At 40.2% G+C, this 17,858-nt stretch overlaps 1 protein-coding gene across 1 annotated transcript; it reads left to right on the forward strand.

The window, feature by feature from the left end:
* Positions 1 to 80: 80 nt before the first annotated feature.
* Positions 81 to 16,551, forward strand: LOC102020267 (chromosome unknown open reading frame, human C5orf22). The gene is made up of 9 exons (XM_005386150.2): positions 81 to 240; positions 1,376 to 1,521; positions 4,632 to 4,781; positions 6,812 to 7,244; positions 8,718 to 8,780; positions 9,074 to 9,195; positions 11,566 to 11,632; positions 13,455 to 13,594; positions 15,722 to 16,551. Exons 1-9 carry the CDS (start codon positions 160 to 162, stop codon positions 15,852 to 15,854), a joined length of 1,335 nt encoding a protein of 444 aa, XP_005386207.1. The 5' UTR covers positions 81 to 159; the 3' UTR covers positions 15,855 to 16,551.
* Positions 16,552 to 17,858: the final 1,307 nt, after the last annotated feature.

Genomic DNA, 17,858 nt, shown 5'->3' on the forward strand with positions numbered 1-17,858 from the left:
TGGTGCATCAACAAGAGCAATGGGCGTGCGGACCAATCGTCCGTTTCAGAGTCCTCCAATCCGGAAGCGCAACCGGGTGAGGGTGTTTCCGCCGCGAGACTGCTGCGGGACAGCACTGCTGCTTTCCCGGGTGGTTGCCGGGCGCCGGGGGCTCCAGGCATGGGTGACACCGCTGGACCGCGCGCCTGCCTGCGGCGCTACCCCGAGCTGCCGGTGTGGGTGGTGGAGGATCATCAGGAGGTGAGCGGGTGGCTGCCCGGCCTGCGCAGGATCGCCCGGAGCCCAGTCCGGTGTCCTTGGCTTGAAGTTGACGCTGCTCCCCGCCTCAGCCCTGCAGTTTCAGCGGGAGACTGACGCTGAGAACCGAGCTCGTGTGCCCGACACTGGGATAGTACTCGTCCTGTCGTATGCATGTTGTGTACCTGTGTCAGCCTGTAATCCGAGCGCGCGGGAGGCTGAGACAGGATGGTCCCGAGTCCCGAGTTCGAGATTAGCCTGGAATATATAATGAGCCCTTGCCTCAAAAAAGAAAAGAAAAAACGGGGAGGGAGGAGGTCAGAAATTATTAACATGAAAAGACGTTTCCATTTTGTAACTGTGCTGCCCTATAGTAGGAAAATCGATGCTTTAATCTAGATTTCTGGACGCCAGCGCAGGAGACCCGTAGATCTGAGGAATTTGTTTAAAAATAACATTCACAGACTGTGGGAGTTTTGTGGATAGAAAAAATGAAAGAGGCCAGGAGTGTACTTCAGGGGTAAACCCCTTGCCTGGCATGCTTGAGGCCTCGATCCCCAGCACCATACAAAATAAATTTTAAAAAAAGGAAGAGAGATTTACTGGTGGAGAAAGTTAAAAGAAAGAGTTGAGTTTCCTGGGACCTAGACAGTGTCTGTGGGCGTGAGAGAGGCCCGAAGTGCTGATTAGGTGGTACCTTCAAACTCAGTATTAATCCTAGAACTCTAGAGAGTGCAAGGTGAGAAAAGGTGAGAAAAACTTACGAACTGCCTAGCCCAGTACCCTAAGGGTACTGAAAAAGACCCCAAGACCTCGGGGTCCAAAAACAGTTAGTGCTAGAATGAACATTAACTAGCAGTTTGTTCTTGAGCCCTAGTCCCGATGTACTTGCCCGCATTAACTGTTGGATTTGAGATGGGGGCAGGGAGGCACCTAGAGATCAATTTGGAAGTTCTGAGGGAAAAAATAAGGTTCGTCTGAGCATCTACAGTAAACCAGCTTCATATTTTTCCCACTTTTAACAATTTGGTGTGCTTTAAAGTATGTGCAGTTACGTTCAGCGCTGTTTTTCTGTCTGTTCTTGAGTGTGCCCGATTCCGGTGCCGATTCTGAGTCTGCACGTGCGTGTCTTTCACAGGTTCTGCCTTTCATATATCGCGCCATAGGATCCAAGCATCTTCCTGCCAGTAATATAAGGTTTTTACACTTCGACTCCCATCCAGACCTCCTCATTCCTGTGAATATGCCAGCAGACACCGTGTTCGATAAGGAAACACTATTTGGGTAATGTGATTTTTGTTAATAATCTTTTATGTTCTTAGTTACATTTCTCTTGTTACTGAGACAAAATACCAGGCACCCAAAGTTAAAGGGGGAAAGGTTTATTTAGCTCACAGTTTGTGGAGGTTTCAGTCCATGTCAGCTGGCTCTAAGACAGGGGGGCACATGGCAGAGGGCCACAGTTCATGGCGGGGAAGACAGCAAAAGCAACAGGGGAGAGAGGAAGACAAACCTCTTTCTGTCCCTTACATTGTATCCAGTCTACCGGGAATAGGGTGATGCCAGTCCAGTCAGTAGACTGATCAAGCCATCACCCACCCTTAATCTGACCAACCTTAATCCCAGCATTGCACTGTGAATCAATCATACATTAGATTCAGCCACCTCTGAAACAACTCTGACTGCATGAGGCTTTGGGGGAACATCTAGGTACAAGCCATAACATAGGTGTTTGAAATACGGTTTGGAGTATACAATAAACTGTTAAGGTTGCCAGGTATGGTGGCACATGCCTGCAATCCCAGCACTCAGGAGGCTGAGGCAGGAGGATTGTTGCGAGTTCGAGGCCAGCCTGGGCTACAAAGTGAGCTCAAGGCCAGCCTGAACTGCATAGTGAGACCCTGTCTCAAAAAGAAAAAAGAAAAAAAAACAGTTAAGGGAAATAGACTTTGCTAAACTCGTAGGTTTGGTTTTTAGTTTTCTTTTTCATTTTACTTAAACAAGCTACAACAACCATTTTCTTAAAGAGCCAGATAGTAAATATTTGTAGGTTCACTGGCCGTAGGTTCTATGCAACAACTACTTACTTCTGTCTTTGTTGTGTGAAAGCCCATACATGCTGTGTTAACAAGTAGCAGGAGCTGTTTTCATAAAACTTTATTTAGAAAAACAGCGCAGCCAGTGTATGCGAAGTTCTAATCAGGAGTCTAGAACTTAGACAAGTTGAAAAGACTTTACTAGTGATCTGAAAAAGCACGCCCTTCTTCTCTGTTACAGTCTGAATGCTGAGGTATAAGAAGATGTGTCTTACTGACACAGTTCATTGTATGAGGAACACATCTTAATCTGTCTGTCCTTTTTTGAAGTACTGACCTCCCTCTCCCTCTCAGTGTATTTTTGGGTCACAAATCCTGTTGATTTTTAGTTACATAGAATCATAGAGACGGAATTGAAACTGGGAATTGCTACCCCACCCTTCAGAGAGCATCATATCTAATATACCTTTCGTGATGACAGCTGGCCTCTTTTTCTGTAATATAGTTCCCTGAAATTCTGTCACTGTCCCTTCATGGATACAAATTGCAACAATAATTCTTTTTTTTTTTTTTTTTTTTTTTTTTGGAGACAGGGTCTTGATATGTAGTTCAGACTGGCCTTGAACTCACCCTAGGTTGGACTTGAATTTGTAGCAGTCCTTCTGCCTCAGCCTCCCAAGAGTTGAGATAGGCATGCACTACCATGCCTAGCAACAATAATCCCTAAAGAAATGTGGTAGCTCTACTTTTGCCCTTATTTGCTTTTATATTTGGAAGTTTTATATTTTACAAATTGAAAAAAAAAAAAGAATGAGATATGCATTATGTATTGATATAAACAAGATCCTTTACGGAAGCTAAATATATTTTCCAAAACAAAAACTACTTAAATTCTGAACATGGTGGTGCACTCCTATAATCCCAGCACTCAGGAGGCTGAAGCAAGAGGATGACCATGAGTTTGAGGCAGCCTGGGCTACATAGTAAGTTCAAGGCCGGCCTGCAAGATAGCAAGATCGTATCTCAAAAAAAAAAAAAAAAAAAAAAAAGAGGGAAGAGTGGCATTTTTTAACTTCTTGTGGGTTTCTTTTATATTTCCCTTTATGGAAAATGGCTGGGCTTACATATCTGCTTTTGCATTCAGTCTGTCACCATATGTTTTGGCTCAACTTTATAATGAAAATTCAGGCTCTCATAAACATGTAGTTAAAGAAGAAAGAGAATTTTCATAGACTTTTCAGATAGTTATAAATATTTGTTGAAGCCGTGTGTAGTGGCACACGCCTATAATCCCGGCACTCGGGAGGCTGAGGCAGGAGGATCAGTTCGAATTGAGACTAGCCTGGGCTACAAAGTGAACTCAAGGCCAACCTGAACTGCATAGGGAACCGCTGTCTCAAAAAAGAAAAAAAAAAAAAAGGGCTGGGGATTTAGCTCAGTGGCACAGCGCCTGCCTGGCAAGCACAAGGTCGTGAATTTGGTTCCCGGTACTGGAAAAAGAAAAAGAAAAAATCAAAAAAAAGAAATATTTGTTCAGACTACACTGAAACATGTCAGCTGATAATTCCTTAAAGCCTTTTTGGAATGTAGACCCTAATAATTCAACCTCCAGGCTAAATAACAATACTTTTTTGATCAGTCCTATGTTCTTTCTTTTTTTTTTTGCTGGAGATTGAATCCTGAGCCTTTACACTGAGCTACATATCCAGCCCTTTTTTATTTTTGAGACAAGTTCTGCCGAGTTGCTAAGTTACATAGGCTGGGCCTGAACTTGCCATCCTCCTCAGCCTCCCAGAGTGCTGGGATTGCAAGCACCGCCACATCTGACCTTGATCATTCCTTCCTTCAAGAAAAATGCTGTTGGGTTTGTAATTGAAACACAAGTGCTTTTCTTGGGAGCAACCGTTGTACTTCAAGGTGTGCAGCAGAAGTGCTTTCTGTGCACCTCTGTTTTGCTACACAAAACATTTAAAAGTACACACTCACAATCTAGCATTAAGAAAATCAAGGGCAGTCTTTGGTGAAGCTAGCAGCTGCTGCTTTTTTTTTTTTTTGACTAGTCCTTCATGATGAAAACCGTGACTACATGTAGAGTTTGTTCTGTTGTATTGATGAATCCTAGGGCATCAACTCACGACTACTCTTGAATCATCAGGACAAACGTCAGTACAATGTAAGAGAGAAATTATACCTTAGTGTTCTTAAGAATATGGTTTTAAACTAGTGGTCATCCTGAAAAAGTTTCGGGAACCTCCCCCAGCCCCACTCTCTGAGACCAGCTATCTTAAAATTCTGTGGATGTAATGACATTTAAGAAAATACATTATCATGTTAGTGGTTCTTCTCTTCCCTTTTCAGAGAATTAAGCATTGAAAACTGGATTATGCCTGCGGTTTACGCTGGCCACTTCTCTCACATAATATGGCTTCATCCCACATGGGCGCAACAAATCAGAGAAGGAAAGCACCATTTTTTAGTAGGCAAAGATACCTCTACCACAACAATCAGGTAATTTCCTCATACTTACAAGTGTAAAAGGAATGCTTTGTTCTGAATGCTTTATTCTTACCTAGGTTTCTTATAGCTTCCTCATATTCTCTTTATACAAACAGGGCAGATTAAGCCTCAACCCTCCCCAATATAATGTGTTAAGTTTAACAGGAATGAGTAAGCAAAATTATGTCACTTTGGTATTTTTTTAATAAATCAAATGGCTAAATAGGTAGATTGTAGCTTTTAGTTTTATTAATGTGATGAGTTTTAGGTAATAACTTAGTCCCAATTAAGTTACAGAGCCTCGATTTGAGTTATATGTTCCTGTTTTTGTTGTATAAGCTAACAAGTTTTTTTAATATATCATGATACTATAACAGTTTCTAAAATACCAGTGTGCCCTTTCTGAATTCTCTTGCAGTGGGATGAATATTTTAAGCATTATAACCACAGCTTTCTAGAACTTGAAGAGTAGTGGGATGAAATGGTAATACATTGAGAGTGAAATAAAGTCTTATTGAAAATGATACTTTTTATTTCTGCATTAACATCAATTTGGTAGTATGTGCTCTTATCATTTGCACAAATAACTTTTTTGTGATATGAAAATTGAATGTATTTGTTATATAATTTGAAAGAAAAATTAGGAATCAATACAGTAAATGTTTATAATACTGGTCTGTGTGAAACAGTAGATTTTATAAGTGAGTGGACCTAATTTAAAATGCAAAATCAAATAATTTTGCATGGTTTCACCCAGCATTTGAAGCTCTGTGACAATAATATTTGGAGTATTTTGATTATCTCATGATTTTAGTTAATCCTGCGAGTAGCAATGTATGGAATAAGTATTGTTTATATTTAGTCTGAGATTACACGTGTACTGAATAAGCAGGATCAAAGTAAAACTTCCATTACTGCAAAGAACATAAATTTAGGCTGGGGATAAAGCCTTTGTCTTTCTTAGGATGGTACAGTTTTTAATAAACTTGAACATTAGTTTTATTGTAGCATAAATCTATTTTTTGTGCAACTATATATCCTCGGTGTGGGCAGGTGGGAAGTAAATGCTGTCCTTTTGCTTGATAAGGGTGTATCTCTGGAAGAAGTGTACTGGACCATACTGTTGTAAGTATTCATGGAGGCACAATATAGTTGAAACGCTGAGAACATGCTCCCGTGTCTGGAGTCAGAAACTCCACTGGGCACCTGTAGTCCTGGATACCGGGAGGCTAAGGTAGAAGGATCACCTGAGGCAAGGAGTTGAGGGTACAGTCTGGGCAACACAGTGACAGAGAAAGAGGGAGAGAGGGAGAGGTGGTGAGGAGTGAGAGGGGGAAAGAGAGAATAAAAAAGAGAGACAGGTCCGCATCTTGTGGAATGCATGCTCCAAGTGCATGGATAGTTTTAAGTTACTTTTCATGTTGATAATATTATGGTTGTATAGAGCTTAACAAAGCTTTGACTGTCAGAAGGAATTTGTCTTAAGAGAAAGACGAGCTTATTTCCAGTCGTAAATTTTCTCTTGTGTGACTTCTGATAAAGATTCAGCTGGTGCGAGAGAAACTGGAGTAGCACTGGCTTAAACAAAGGGGTTTGTTTCTCTCTGATGTCAGAGTGCACCACACGCAGTCCAAGCCTACATGGCAGCTCCACAGTTTGGGGAGCTCTGCTTCCTTCCGTGTTCATGTTCCACTATCTCCAGAGTCCTCACAGGCCAGGGCAACTTTACGTTCTGTGTTTGCTGCCAGGCAGCACAGAGCAGGAGAGCAAGGCTCTAGACACTTCGCCTCCATTCAGAGCCACTGGCCAGCATTTTCTCAAATGGCCATAGGTAGACTATGAACTGTACTCTTCACTTCAGGCCATTGAGTGCCCAGCTATGATATGGAGAAGGATATTTCTGCAAAAGAATGGGAAGAACAAATGCTGATGACCACTCTCAGTTTTTGTGAAATATATCTCTTCTTCTATCTGTAATACCGTACTGAAATGTCATTTAATGTGTCCATTCTTCATTGAAATAATTTCTTCCTCTGATCCAGGGTCACAAGTACAGATCATTACTTCCTAAGTGATGGCCTTTTCGTACCTGAAGACCAGCTAGAGAATCAGAAACCATTGCAGTTGGATGTAATTATGGTGAAGCCTCATGAATTTGGTGCCAATCAAGAAGAAAATGCTGCAGAGTCTTCTGCAAAGAAGCCCAAGCTGGCACTGGACGATTCGGAAAACACTGCCGCCGCTCACTGTGACTCTTATTCAGGAGAACTGGAGGACACAGGGACACAGAGCATGGGCCAAGCTTGCCGAGAGCCGTCGTGTTCCTGTTTTTGTTCTTCCGAAACTCAGCCATGCCAGACTACAGCCTGCACTCAGCAGATTCTGGAAATTTTGAAGAAAGACAATGCGTTTGTTTTAGATATTGACTTAGATTTTTTTTCAGTCAAGAATCCCTTCAAAGAAATGTTCACTCAGGTAGACACTTTTTAAAACATAGCTCTTAAGAACTCTATGTCATCTCTCTAGATTAGAGTGTAGGAAACTCCACCGATAGCCAGATAGTAATTATTTTAGGTTTTGGAGGCTACAGTCCATCACATACTCTTCTTTTTCATCTTTTAAAATTATATACAGTTTGAGCCTTCCTAATTCCAAAATCTAAAATACTCCAAAATTCAACCTCTTTTGATAATCATGATAAAATGCACTAGTTAAGTCTATCCAAGATATTCCAAAATCCAAAAATCGCCAAAATCTAGCTGGACGTGGTAGCATACTGCAGTCCCAGTGCTCTGAGAGGCTGAGGTAGAACGATCACAAATTTAAGCCCAGGCTGAGCAGCTTAAGCTACTTAACAAGACTGTGTCTCAAAATTTTAAAAATGGCTGAGCGTGTAGCATAGCTCAACATGCATTGCCTGGCATGCACAAGGCTCTGGGTTTATTCCCCAGTAACACACACACAAAAAGACATCAAAAAATCTGAAATACTTTTGGTCCCAAGCGTTTTGGGTAAAGGATATTTCATCTTTATTATACTTTAGAATTGAGTAGGTTTGTTTTTAATATCACAAAGAAAGATAGTAGAGACTTCTGTTATGACTATTATTATAAACTGTGTGATGTTAGGAAAGTTACTTAATGTTTTGACCTGCAGTTTTTCAAATATAAACTGAGAATGATAACTATACCCAGCCGCCTGAAGAGATAGCACAGGGGTAGGATACTTGCCTGGCATGCACAAGGCTCTGGGTTCGATCCCTAACACTGAAAAATAATCACACTCAACTCTTAGGATTGTTAGGATTGGTAAAGCACTGAGAATGGTGCTAAACATTGTGTTTGTAAGTTTCAAATCTTAGATATGATTTCTTCCTGGCAGTAGCCTTACGTAGGGTTATTTGGGCCAAGTGCATTCACCTACATAATGAAACTGGTTGTGCCAAACAAGGACAGGCGTTGTCCCACAGAGTCTGGGTGTAGCGGGCATCTTTCTTCCTCTGTGTGGAACCACCTAACAGCGGTGTTGTAGTTGCCAGTGCACTACCAGCAGTGTGTTTGTGTTCCATTTTTATTTCATTACTGGAAAGCTGGCTGTACCCTGAAAGCTTTTTTATCAGCATCAAACACATGTATACCTCCTATAAACAGCTAAAGTTGATTAAGATCCTACACTATGTCCATCTACATGATGGAATGTTATTTCCCTCTCATGACCCAATAGCTACCTAGTCTTCCGTAGTGACCGTTTATTGTTGTGGCCAATTGGATAAGAGTTGCCCTGAAGAAATTCGGTTTACAGGGGGAATCTGTAATATACATTTTGCCTGATTCTTCCAAACAAGTTATTGAATAATTATCTGAGATCCTCTCTTTCTATCACAGGCAAATCTGTCTTTCACTTAAAGCATATCACTGAAAAAAAATTAACAGATGTTTTGTTTTCTAGGAGGAATACAAAATTTTACAAGAGCTCTATCAGTTTAAAAAGCCTGCTAGCAACCTAACTGAGGTATCTGCCATTTGTTTCTTTTGGATTTTATGCATTTATTACTTCTCTAGTAGTGTCTTACAACTTATTAGCGTGATCTTAAAGAACTGTCCAAATGTGTGTGTGTGTGTGTGTGTGTGTGTGTACATGTGTGCGCGCATACACGTGCATACGCACGCATGCGTGCATTTATGTTTATTGGTCAAGCCCATCATTATATGAAAATAATGTGTTAAAGATTTTCATTATAATAGGATTTCACTTGTTTTTTGAAAGAATAACTGTATATTCTCAGCTTTTCAATGTATTTAAAGGAAGATTTGGTAGATATTGTTGATATTCGAATCCATCAATTAGAAGACTTGGAAGCAGCTTTTGCTGATCTGTGTGATGGTGATGATGAAGAAACTGTGCAGAGATGGGCTTCCAACCCGGGGTAAGGCCTAAAACATTTTCTTTGACTCCAAGTCTACTAGTTATTAGTCCTAAATATATACCTAAATTTGTTAAGTGGCTTTTTAAAAATGAATATTTAGCCAGGCATGGTGACATAAATGCTGGGAAGCTAAGGCAGGAGGATTGCAAGTTAAGAACCCAGCCTGGGCAGCTTACCAACCTAGCAAGACCCTGTCTCAAAATAAAAAGGGCTGGAGCTTTAGCACAGTGTGAAGATTTTGGGTTCAATCCCCATTACTGCCCCCAAATACTATTTCATTTCAACACAGACTCACCGATAGCAGCATTTATTGAGTGTTTTTAGTGTGGTCTGTATCTAAGGATTTCCCTTGCATTGTGTCATTGTTTTCCTTATAACAACCTATGGATACTTTATTACTCTGTTCATTTTACAGATGAGGAAACTAAGGCACAGAGTTAAGTACATTTCCCAAAGTCACATTGTACATGAACGTGCTTTTCAATTGTCATGCAAGAGCTGACCCTAGGTCATATAGAGAATTAAAGATGAGTACCTGGGTAGTCCCTGGTCTAAGTAGAATAAGAAAAAAAAAAAATTAAGCCATCAATAGAGAAGTAAATTACTTGACAATAAATTGCAACAGGAAAACTGGCCTCCCTTAAGAATAGCTCATTGAAGAAGTGATAAATGCCTGAGGTAATGGATATACATACCAACTACCCTGATCTGATTGTCACATGATATTTACATGAGCAGAAGTACTACATTGTATCCTATAAATATGTACAGTTATGTGTCAAATTAAAAAAAGACTAGCCCAGCTACAAGTAGTTGAGTTTATCTTCAGTCTATTCATGACATGAGGGAAGAAGATTTGAAGGCCAGATTCTTTATCTGATCACTGATGTCAGCATGATTCTCATGTTGTCAACATTAAAAAACACAAAAAGTCCTGTGGAACCTGGCATGAAAGAATATACTGTAGTTACTTTTCTCTAAAATGTCTTATAGGGCTGGAGATGTAGCTTAATGGTAGAGCACTCTCGTAGTATATGCAAGGCCCTAGGTTCAATCCCCAGCACCGCAGAAATAAAGAAACAAATAAATAAATAAAATGTCTTATAAACTATACCAAAAAACTACAAACTATTAGACAAAATTTTTATCCTTATGCACATAGGAAGACCAGACTTATTTTAAAATTAATCACCCACACCACACTGAATAGTTTTTTAAAAGAAATCAGTCATATTGCAACATACAATAGAAGGTTAGGATTACAGTGTGTTTAGGTCCAAATATGAAAAACCCCTTAGATTTGTCCTGTGATGCATATTAAAACAAATTCATCAGTGAATTGGTCATGATGGCACATGCCTTTAATCCCACCACTCTGGGAAGGTGGAGCAGGAAATAGAAAGTTTGCACCAAACCTGGTGAACTTAGCAAGACCCAGTGTCAAAGTTTAAAATTTGAGGGCGGAGGAGATGTCATTCAGTGTTAAGGCCCTAGGCTCAGTCCCCCATACTGTGGGGGAAAAATAATAATTTATCAGCTCTCTAGAAGAACACAGAAACGGGTAGAGTGGTTGCCTCTGGAGAGAGGAATCCTGGCTAAGAGATGAAGTAGATGAGCAAGAGACCCCTTCTGCTATGTTTGTGTATCACCTACTCAACATACTCACTGTGTATTTTACGTTAAAATAATGCAGAGACATTTCTGAAATGTAAATATCAAAGCTTTTATTATTGTTGTTAAGGAAGCAGTGATATGGAAAAATAATTCATAATAGTTTAATCACATTGGTAAGTACTGATTAGACACTTTAACATCAGTTAGTGCCTTTTTAGTATAGGGAGTTCATTCTAAAAAATTATTCTTTTTTTTGAAACTATAATGGGAGAGGAAGGTAGAGAAATAAATTACAAGATGTGAGTCCTAGAAATACTGAAAAATACCCACTGTTTTGTGATTCTAGATCTCAAGCCAAGTTTCAGACTCAAACAGTATCAGGAATAACTGTAGGTGTCTTAGAATCTTGGATGTAGACCATAAAGGTGTCCCCTCCTCTGAGACCCACTGTGACTGCCGAGCATGCCCAGTAGCACTTCAGCACGTGCAGGGAGCCCTGTTACAGACTCAAGGCTCAAGGAGACTGTGGTTGGAATGGTGGGGAGCAAGAACAGCCACGGAAATGTGGGTAACACAATAGGGAGCATTTATTTCTTCATATTTTAAGATGATATTCAAGCAGCTTTATCTTTCATTCCTAAATACCATACAAAGCCTATCGTCCGTGGTGGGCGTTAAGTGTAATGTATCATTTGCTACTGTAATTTTAGTTGATGTGGTGGTGGTGTCTCATTGAGTGGGTTGGCTTTTTTCCAGAATGGAGTCACTAGTTCCACTTGTACAGAGCTTGAAAAAACGCATGGAAGTGCCAGACTATGAGATGGTAAATATTTACATTAAAGTGTAAAACTGACCCTTTTAAAAGGCAATTTTTTGAAGAGGACAATCTGGTTTTTGTTAAAATGGTTCGTTTTTATTCATGTTCCTGAAGTTTAAATTAATTACGAGAAAAGAAGTAAGTAAAAAAATAGTGTAGTTTTTAGAAACCAGAATACTGGAAAAGCTTTCTAGGAAAAACATTTTCTTAATTTTATGTGCGATGCAAAAATACTGTTATTGTTTTTTTACTTCACCACAGAGTAAGTCCAGAACATCTAAAATTGTCCATTTCTTACTGATTCCAGTCCATACTCCCTTTGTCCTTTCTTTTCCTCTTTCTTTGAAAACTTCTGACTGTAAAAATCAAGAGAGAAAGATAGAAGAGCTGCGCCTACTACATTCTGAGTATGTCAGCTCTTTTTTGTCAACAGTGATCTGAATCCTGTGGCCAAAGACACTTTTAATCATAATTTCTTTTATTCCTAGGTCATTGTATAGTCTTTGAAGGTTTTTTTTCCCATTTTACGCAGTACTTCAAATGAGAAACCTGGAGCTTGGAAGTTCAAGTGACTTTCCTCAGCATTTATGCCAAGAGCCTAAGACCTTCAATTCCTCTGCCTCATAGGCTGATGCCTCTTTTACATCAATAAGAGGTGTTTTAATCTTTTCTTTGGCTGTGAGATCCAGCAAACCACTTTATTTAAGCTGATGTTTAAGTTGTTAATGCTTATTTTGGAAGAATAAAAATATCAGCAAAAGAATTTCTTGGTTCACCCTGAGCTAATTGCAGACCCACTTTTGTTTAAGAATGTTAAGAATGAGAGTTAGAAGACACCCAGGGTTTGAAAATGCTTTGAGTTCATACGATATTATCAAATATATCTCCAGAATTTTTTAATCATTACATCTAGAATTATAGCTAGAATTTTTTATTGTTGGGGGTCTGTGTAGTGTTACCAGAGAAAAGGATAACAAGGGTTCAGTCATAGATTCTGTGATGTGCGTATAGCTGTATGGTAAGAACACTTGGGAGGTCTGATTATTTTAGGGAAGGAACATGAAGAACCCATCATTTTACCACATTGACTGATCATTACCAAAGAAATTGTTGGTGAATATCTAAAGCCACCAATAAAATAGATTAGTGTGTTTGCCATGCTTTGCTCTTATGTACTCTAGGCAAAATTATGACCTATTTGAACTCTAGTTTTCAAAGCATTAAAGCTGATATTGCAGGATACCAGCCTGTGAGCCTTATTCCTCGCTTTCGGGAATATTTACTTCAATGCTAAGACTAGAACACCATTAGTTACATTTAAAACATATAGATACTAGCAATATATCATTATACATAAAGGATATACAAGAAAACAATATGTTAAATAAAGTAGAAGACTTATTTTCTCAAAGCCCTGAAGGTAGTATTAGGTACATGTATTTTAAAAGCAAATAAAATAACGTGATAAAAGAAAAAAGTGAGAATATCACAGTTTTATAGCAAGTTTTAAACTCTAGGTGAAATACGTAATTTGCCAGAAAATTTGAATTATCAAAAATGACTGAAAAGACAAAGACACTAAGTGAACCCCTAATCAAAAAATCATGCAGTATTAGTACTAGAAAAGTAGGTCCAGATGAGTATGTAGGCCAGTTCTACCAAAACGTCAGAGAGCAGATAACATGTATGACTTAGAAACTGTGAAGGACAAAAGCAGTCCCATCCCATTAAAAAATTAAAAGATTCGTCAGTAGAATCATTGCTGGTTAAAGAATGTTTCAAAATCAGCAAAGTCTTACAATATAATTTCTAATTGTCTTACTTTCAGGTTCATCAAGCTGGTCTAACCTGTGATTATTCAGAACTTCCTCACCACATCAGCACAGAACAAGAAATTGAGTATCTCATTCAGTCTGTATATTATTTACTAAGAAAATTACCAAAACCTACACTTGTGACAATTGCAAGGTAAGTTCTGATCTCTAGAACCTGTGAACATATTGTCTTGTGTGGCAGAAGGGATTTGTATGATGAATGAAGGGTTTTGAGGTGAGATTATCTGCTGGGCCCTGTATTATTACAACAGGACTAAAAGGAGGGAGGCAGAAGGTCAGAATTGGAGAGAGTGTGCATGCGCACACACGCAAAAGATGCCACACTGCTGGGTTGGAAGATGGGAAACAGGGCCACAAGCAGGGGAATGCTGGCAGCTGCTGGGAGCTCGGAAAGGCAGGGAACAGATTCTCCCTGCATTAAAATGCCACATTAGACGCCCGTCTTAAACATCACTAAACACAGCAGTCATAAATGCAGACAGATACATATGTGTTATATCGGCCAAAAACAAACCACACTGCCATAATGACATGATTTTTCCAATTCCTGAACAAACTTTTACTAAAGATCAGGACTTAAAAATCCAGTCTTTTCTCAATTCATGGAGTAGTTACACTCCTGGAAAATTTAGTTCATACTTAATCCATTTTATTTTTAATGCATTTTGAAAAAGCTTTCTTAGTATGTAAAAGTGTTAGCTGTAAGCTTGATAAATTAAAAAACAATTTCTCACATTTGTGAATACTTCATGAACTTTGAAAAGTAGGCAGGATACAAGACAGTGGTTCATACTCAATTCTCCTGCATATTATAAGCATCCTCGCAGCCCGGCTCTCTTGTCCTGGTCACTTGACTGTCAACCACGTTCATCTAAAAATTATGATTATCAGAAATGTACCTATCCAGCTGGGGTGTACCTCAGTGATACAGCACTTGCCTAATATGTATGAGGCCCTGACTTCAATCCCTGCTACCACAACAAATGAGAGAGTTAAAAGACGTCATATTAGTGATACATGCATACCCAGGTTTATAGTGGCACAATTCATAACAGCTAAATCTTTAAAGCAGCCTCTATGTCCATCAGCAGATGAATGGATAAGGAAAATGTGGTACTTACATGCAATGAAATAAAGAAAGATAAACTCTGCCATAAAGAAGGATAAACTCGAGTCATTTGTAGGAAAATGGATATACCTTGAGAACATAGTGCTAAAGGGAAATGGACCGGGCTGTTTTATCTGTTAACATTTTTGTATACGACACTTTCAGGACATATGACCATAGGTATATGTCAGAATTTGATAATTTAACATGTTCTTGGTCATTTACTTACAGTGTCTTAAATTTTCACCCCAAGCCACAGAAGTAACCTGCTCACTAGAGAATTAACTGAGCTTGCCAGAGGTCTTATAGAGTATTTCTTTAAGTCAGAAATACCTGTGTGAAGGACTGGGCTGCTACCTAACTCGAATTCCTTCAGAAAGCTTTCTGTGCCACTCCTCTCAGCGCACCCCCAGTGGCTTTCCTCATCCCAGTCCTTCTGATCTCACCACTGATCTCACAGGTTCGCATCTTATCCAGCCATCAGTGGTGCTTGAAGGGCCCAGGCAAATCCAGTTGTGCTAGTGAGATCCAGAAAGACACCCGAGGTGCAGATTCTGCCCTGCCCCCCTCGGCTCCTTTGTCCTCCACAAAGCCTAGGAAATAACCCCAGCACAGCACGTCCCGCTTTTTATTTTTGACCAAGCCATGGATCCTTTATGTTTGTGTAGTAAACATTGTTTTAGAAGTAGGACCCTTTCATCGGTGGGAAGCCCCCACTCTTGCATACGACCGACAGAAGAATAAGAAAGGTGCCTGTCCACTAAGCTCCTAGGCGTCTGTACTCTCCAGTGACCTCTTCCTGTTGGGAAGAGATTAGAACTGTAGCAGTTAAGCCCAAACCACTGCATTTCAGACCTGTCCCCTCACTCGCTAGGTAAACTTGCACACGTGAATATCTCTTTGGTTTAGATTTCTCTAAAGACAGTGTACCAATTTTTATTGAGTTGGTGGAGAAAACTGAAGAACTAAGTCATGTAAAACACCTGACATAGCGTAAACATTTAGTAGCTTTCAATTGTTATTCCAGAATTCAACTCGCCCATGTTTCAGTTTTACATTGACCTCAACCCCTGCAGGCTTTTCCTCTCTGCACAGTATGATTTTATCCTATTTAATGTGTTTGCTTCCTCTTGTGCTTTCTCTTGCTTCCAGGTCAAGTCTGGATGACTACTGCCCTTCTGAACAAGTTGACACCATTCAAGAAAAGGTCCTTAAAGTCCTGCACTCCCTCTATGGGGCTCTGGATACTCACCTGGTGTATTCAGCAGAGTCTGCCCCAGCTTGAAGCAGACAAAATGCTAGGCTTCTGTTACATCTTGCTGGAGTAACCAGGTTTACATTAACTGGTTTGTAAATGAGTCTTCCAGAGAACACTTTTATGCTAACTTTCAGTGGAAATCTTTAAGATATTTTGAATCTCCAAATACCATGAGTTGTTGAATGATAGCAGTTTTTTATTTTACATCAAGTCTGCTAACTCCAGTTGACAGAATTTTTAACTTTCTTTCCATCACTGTCTTTATTTTTGTGAGGATCTTTTCTCCCTTTTCCCTGTAGGTCAACTGGACTGTGTAAGATTCATTCATGTGTTTATTTATTTATTCATTCATCCAACTCATACATGAAGGACTTACGTGTGCCAGGCATTATGACATGTGCTGGATGTGTGGTGATAAATAGAGTGGACAAAGCCCAGCTCTCTTGGCAGAGATCTGTGAAAAACAAATTATGAGTTGTAAGCAGGGTTACAGAGGAAAGGGCAATGACAAACATGTCTTAGGCATACTTAGTACTCAGGGCACCTGGTATTTTAAGAAGGAAACATTCTCAAAAGTTACTACCAAAAAGAAACAAACAAACAAATGAAAAACCCTTATCAGTCCTTAAAAATGTTACAAGAAACCTACCTTTTTTGAGACAGGGTCTCACTATGTAGGTCAGCCTAGACTTGAATTCACTGTGCACCCCAGGCTGGCTTAAACTCAAGGCAATCCCTCTGCCTGCCTCATCCTCCTGGAGTCCTAGCATTACAGGCTTGAGCCACCATGCCCGAGTCCAGCAGTACTCTTACAGTATTAAAGAGACCCAGTTAAGTAAAGGTGACTGTCTTCATTACTTTTCTCATTACCAAGACAGAACAACACCCACACATCAAAGGAGACAAGTTTGTTTCAGCTAACAGTTTGCAGAGGCTTTATAGTTGACTGGCTTCAAAGCAGGGTGGCATGGCAGAACCAAAACAGTCCATGGCAGGGCAGGCAGGAGGTGGCAGCAGCAGCATCGAGCCTCCCTTTTCTTTTACCCCATCCAGGCTCTAAGCCTTTTGGACTGTACCACCCACACCCAGGTGGGGCTTCCATTATCCCCACTGAGATCTATGCTAAATCAATTTAGTTATCACACACCCTAATCCAGTGTCACACAAGCATGGTCCAGCCACCCTCCCACTAGCCCCAGCTATGAGTACCCGAGGCTTTGGGGGGACGTTTAGATACAAGCCGTAACAGTGGCCAAACAAACATTTACCTCATTTTTTGGCCGTGTTTTGGCTTTTTGTTGGTTTGTAATTGTTGCTAATCAGAAAGGTCCCTCGGGTTTTGTGCCTTCAGGTGGCCATTGTGGTTATCAATTATTATAGTCCCTGAATGCTGCTTTACTGGCAGGCTCAGTTGATTTTTTAAGGTAAACCAGCTTTTTCTTTAATTCTGAACTAGATACAGTGGCACATCCCTATAGACCCATCTACTGAGGAGGCTGAGCCAAGAAGATCACTAGAAGACCCTTTCTCAACATAAAAAAGGCACTAGGGACATAGGTGAGTAGGCTCAAACCCCAGGAGCACCCCCACACAAAGAAAACCTTTCCATACTGACCTACCGTAAATACCCCAGACATAGCTGTCTTCCATCAGCCTCCACATAAGGTGACTGAACACAGTGGGTTTGCCCTTTGAGGAATGCAAAGCCAATAAGTACAACCAGGAGATTTTTCAAAAAATGAAGAAAAGCTTATTACAGCACAAAAGGGAGTGTATTTTCCGATGCAGTGTCCCTCCCAAACAAGAAGCCAGGGGATGGGGCTGGGGATTTAGCTCAGCGGCAAAAGCGCCTGCCTGGCAAGCGCAAGGTCGTGCGTTCGGTTCCCGGTACCGGAAAAAAACAAAAAAACAAAAACAACAAAAAAAAAAGAAGCCAGGGGAGTCCTTTGGAGAGACCCATCCTACTCACACTGAGAGATGCATCACTGTATGTAGAGATGGGGCATATTCCTCCCCAGCCCCTTCTGCCCA

Source organism: Chinchilla lanigera, unplaced genomic scaffold (assembly GCF_000276665.1).
Source record: "Chinchilla lanigera isolate Chin_1 unplaced genomic scaffold, ChiLan1.0 scaffold00025, whole genome shotgun sequence".
Lineage (NCBI taxonomy): Eukaryota > Metazoa > Chordata > Mammalia > Rodentia > Chinchillidae > Chinchilla > Chinchilla lanigera.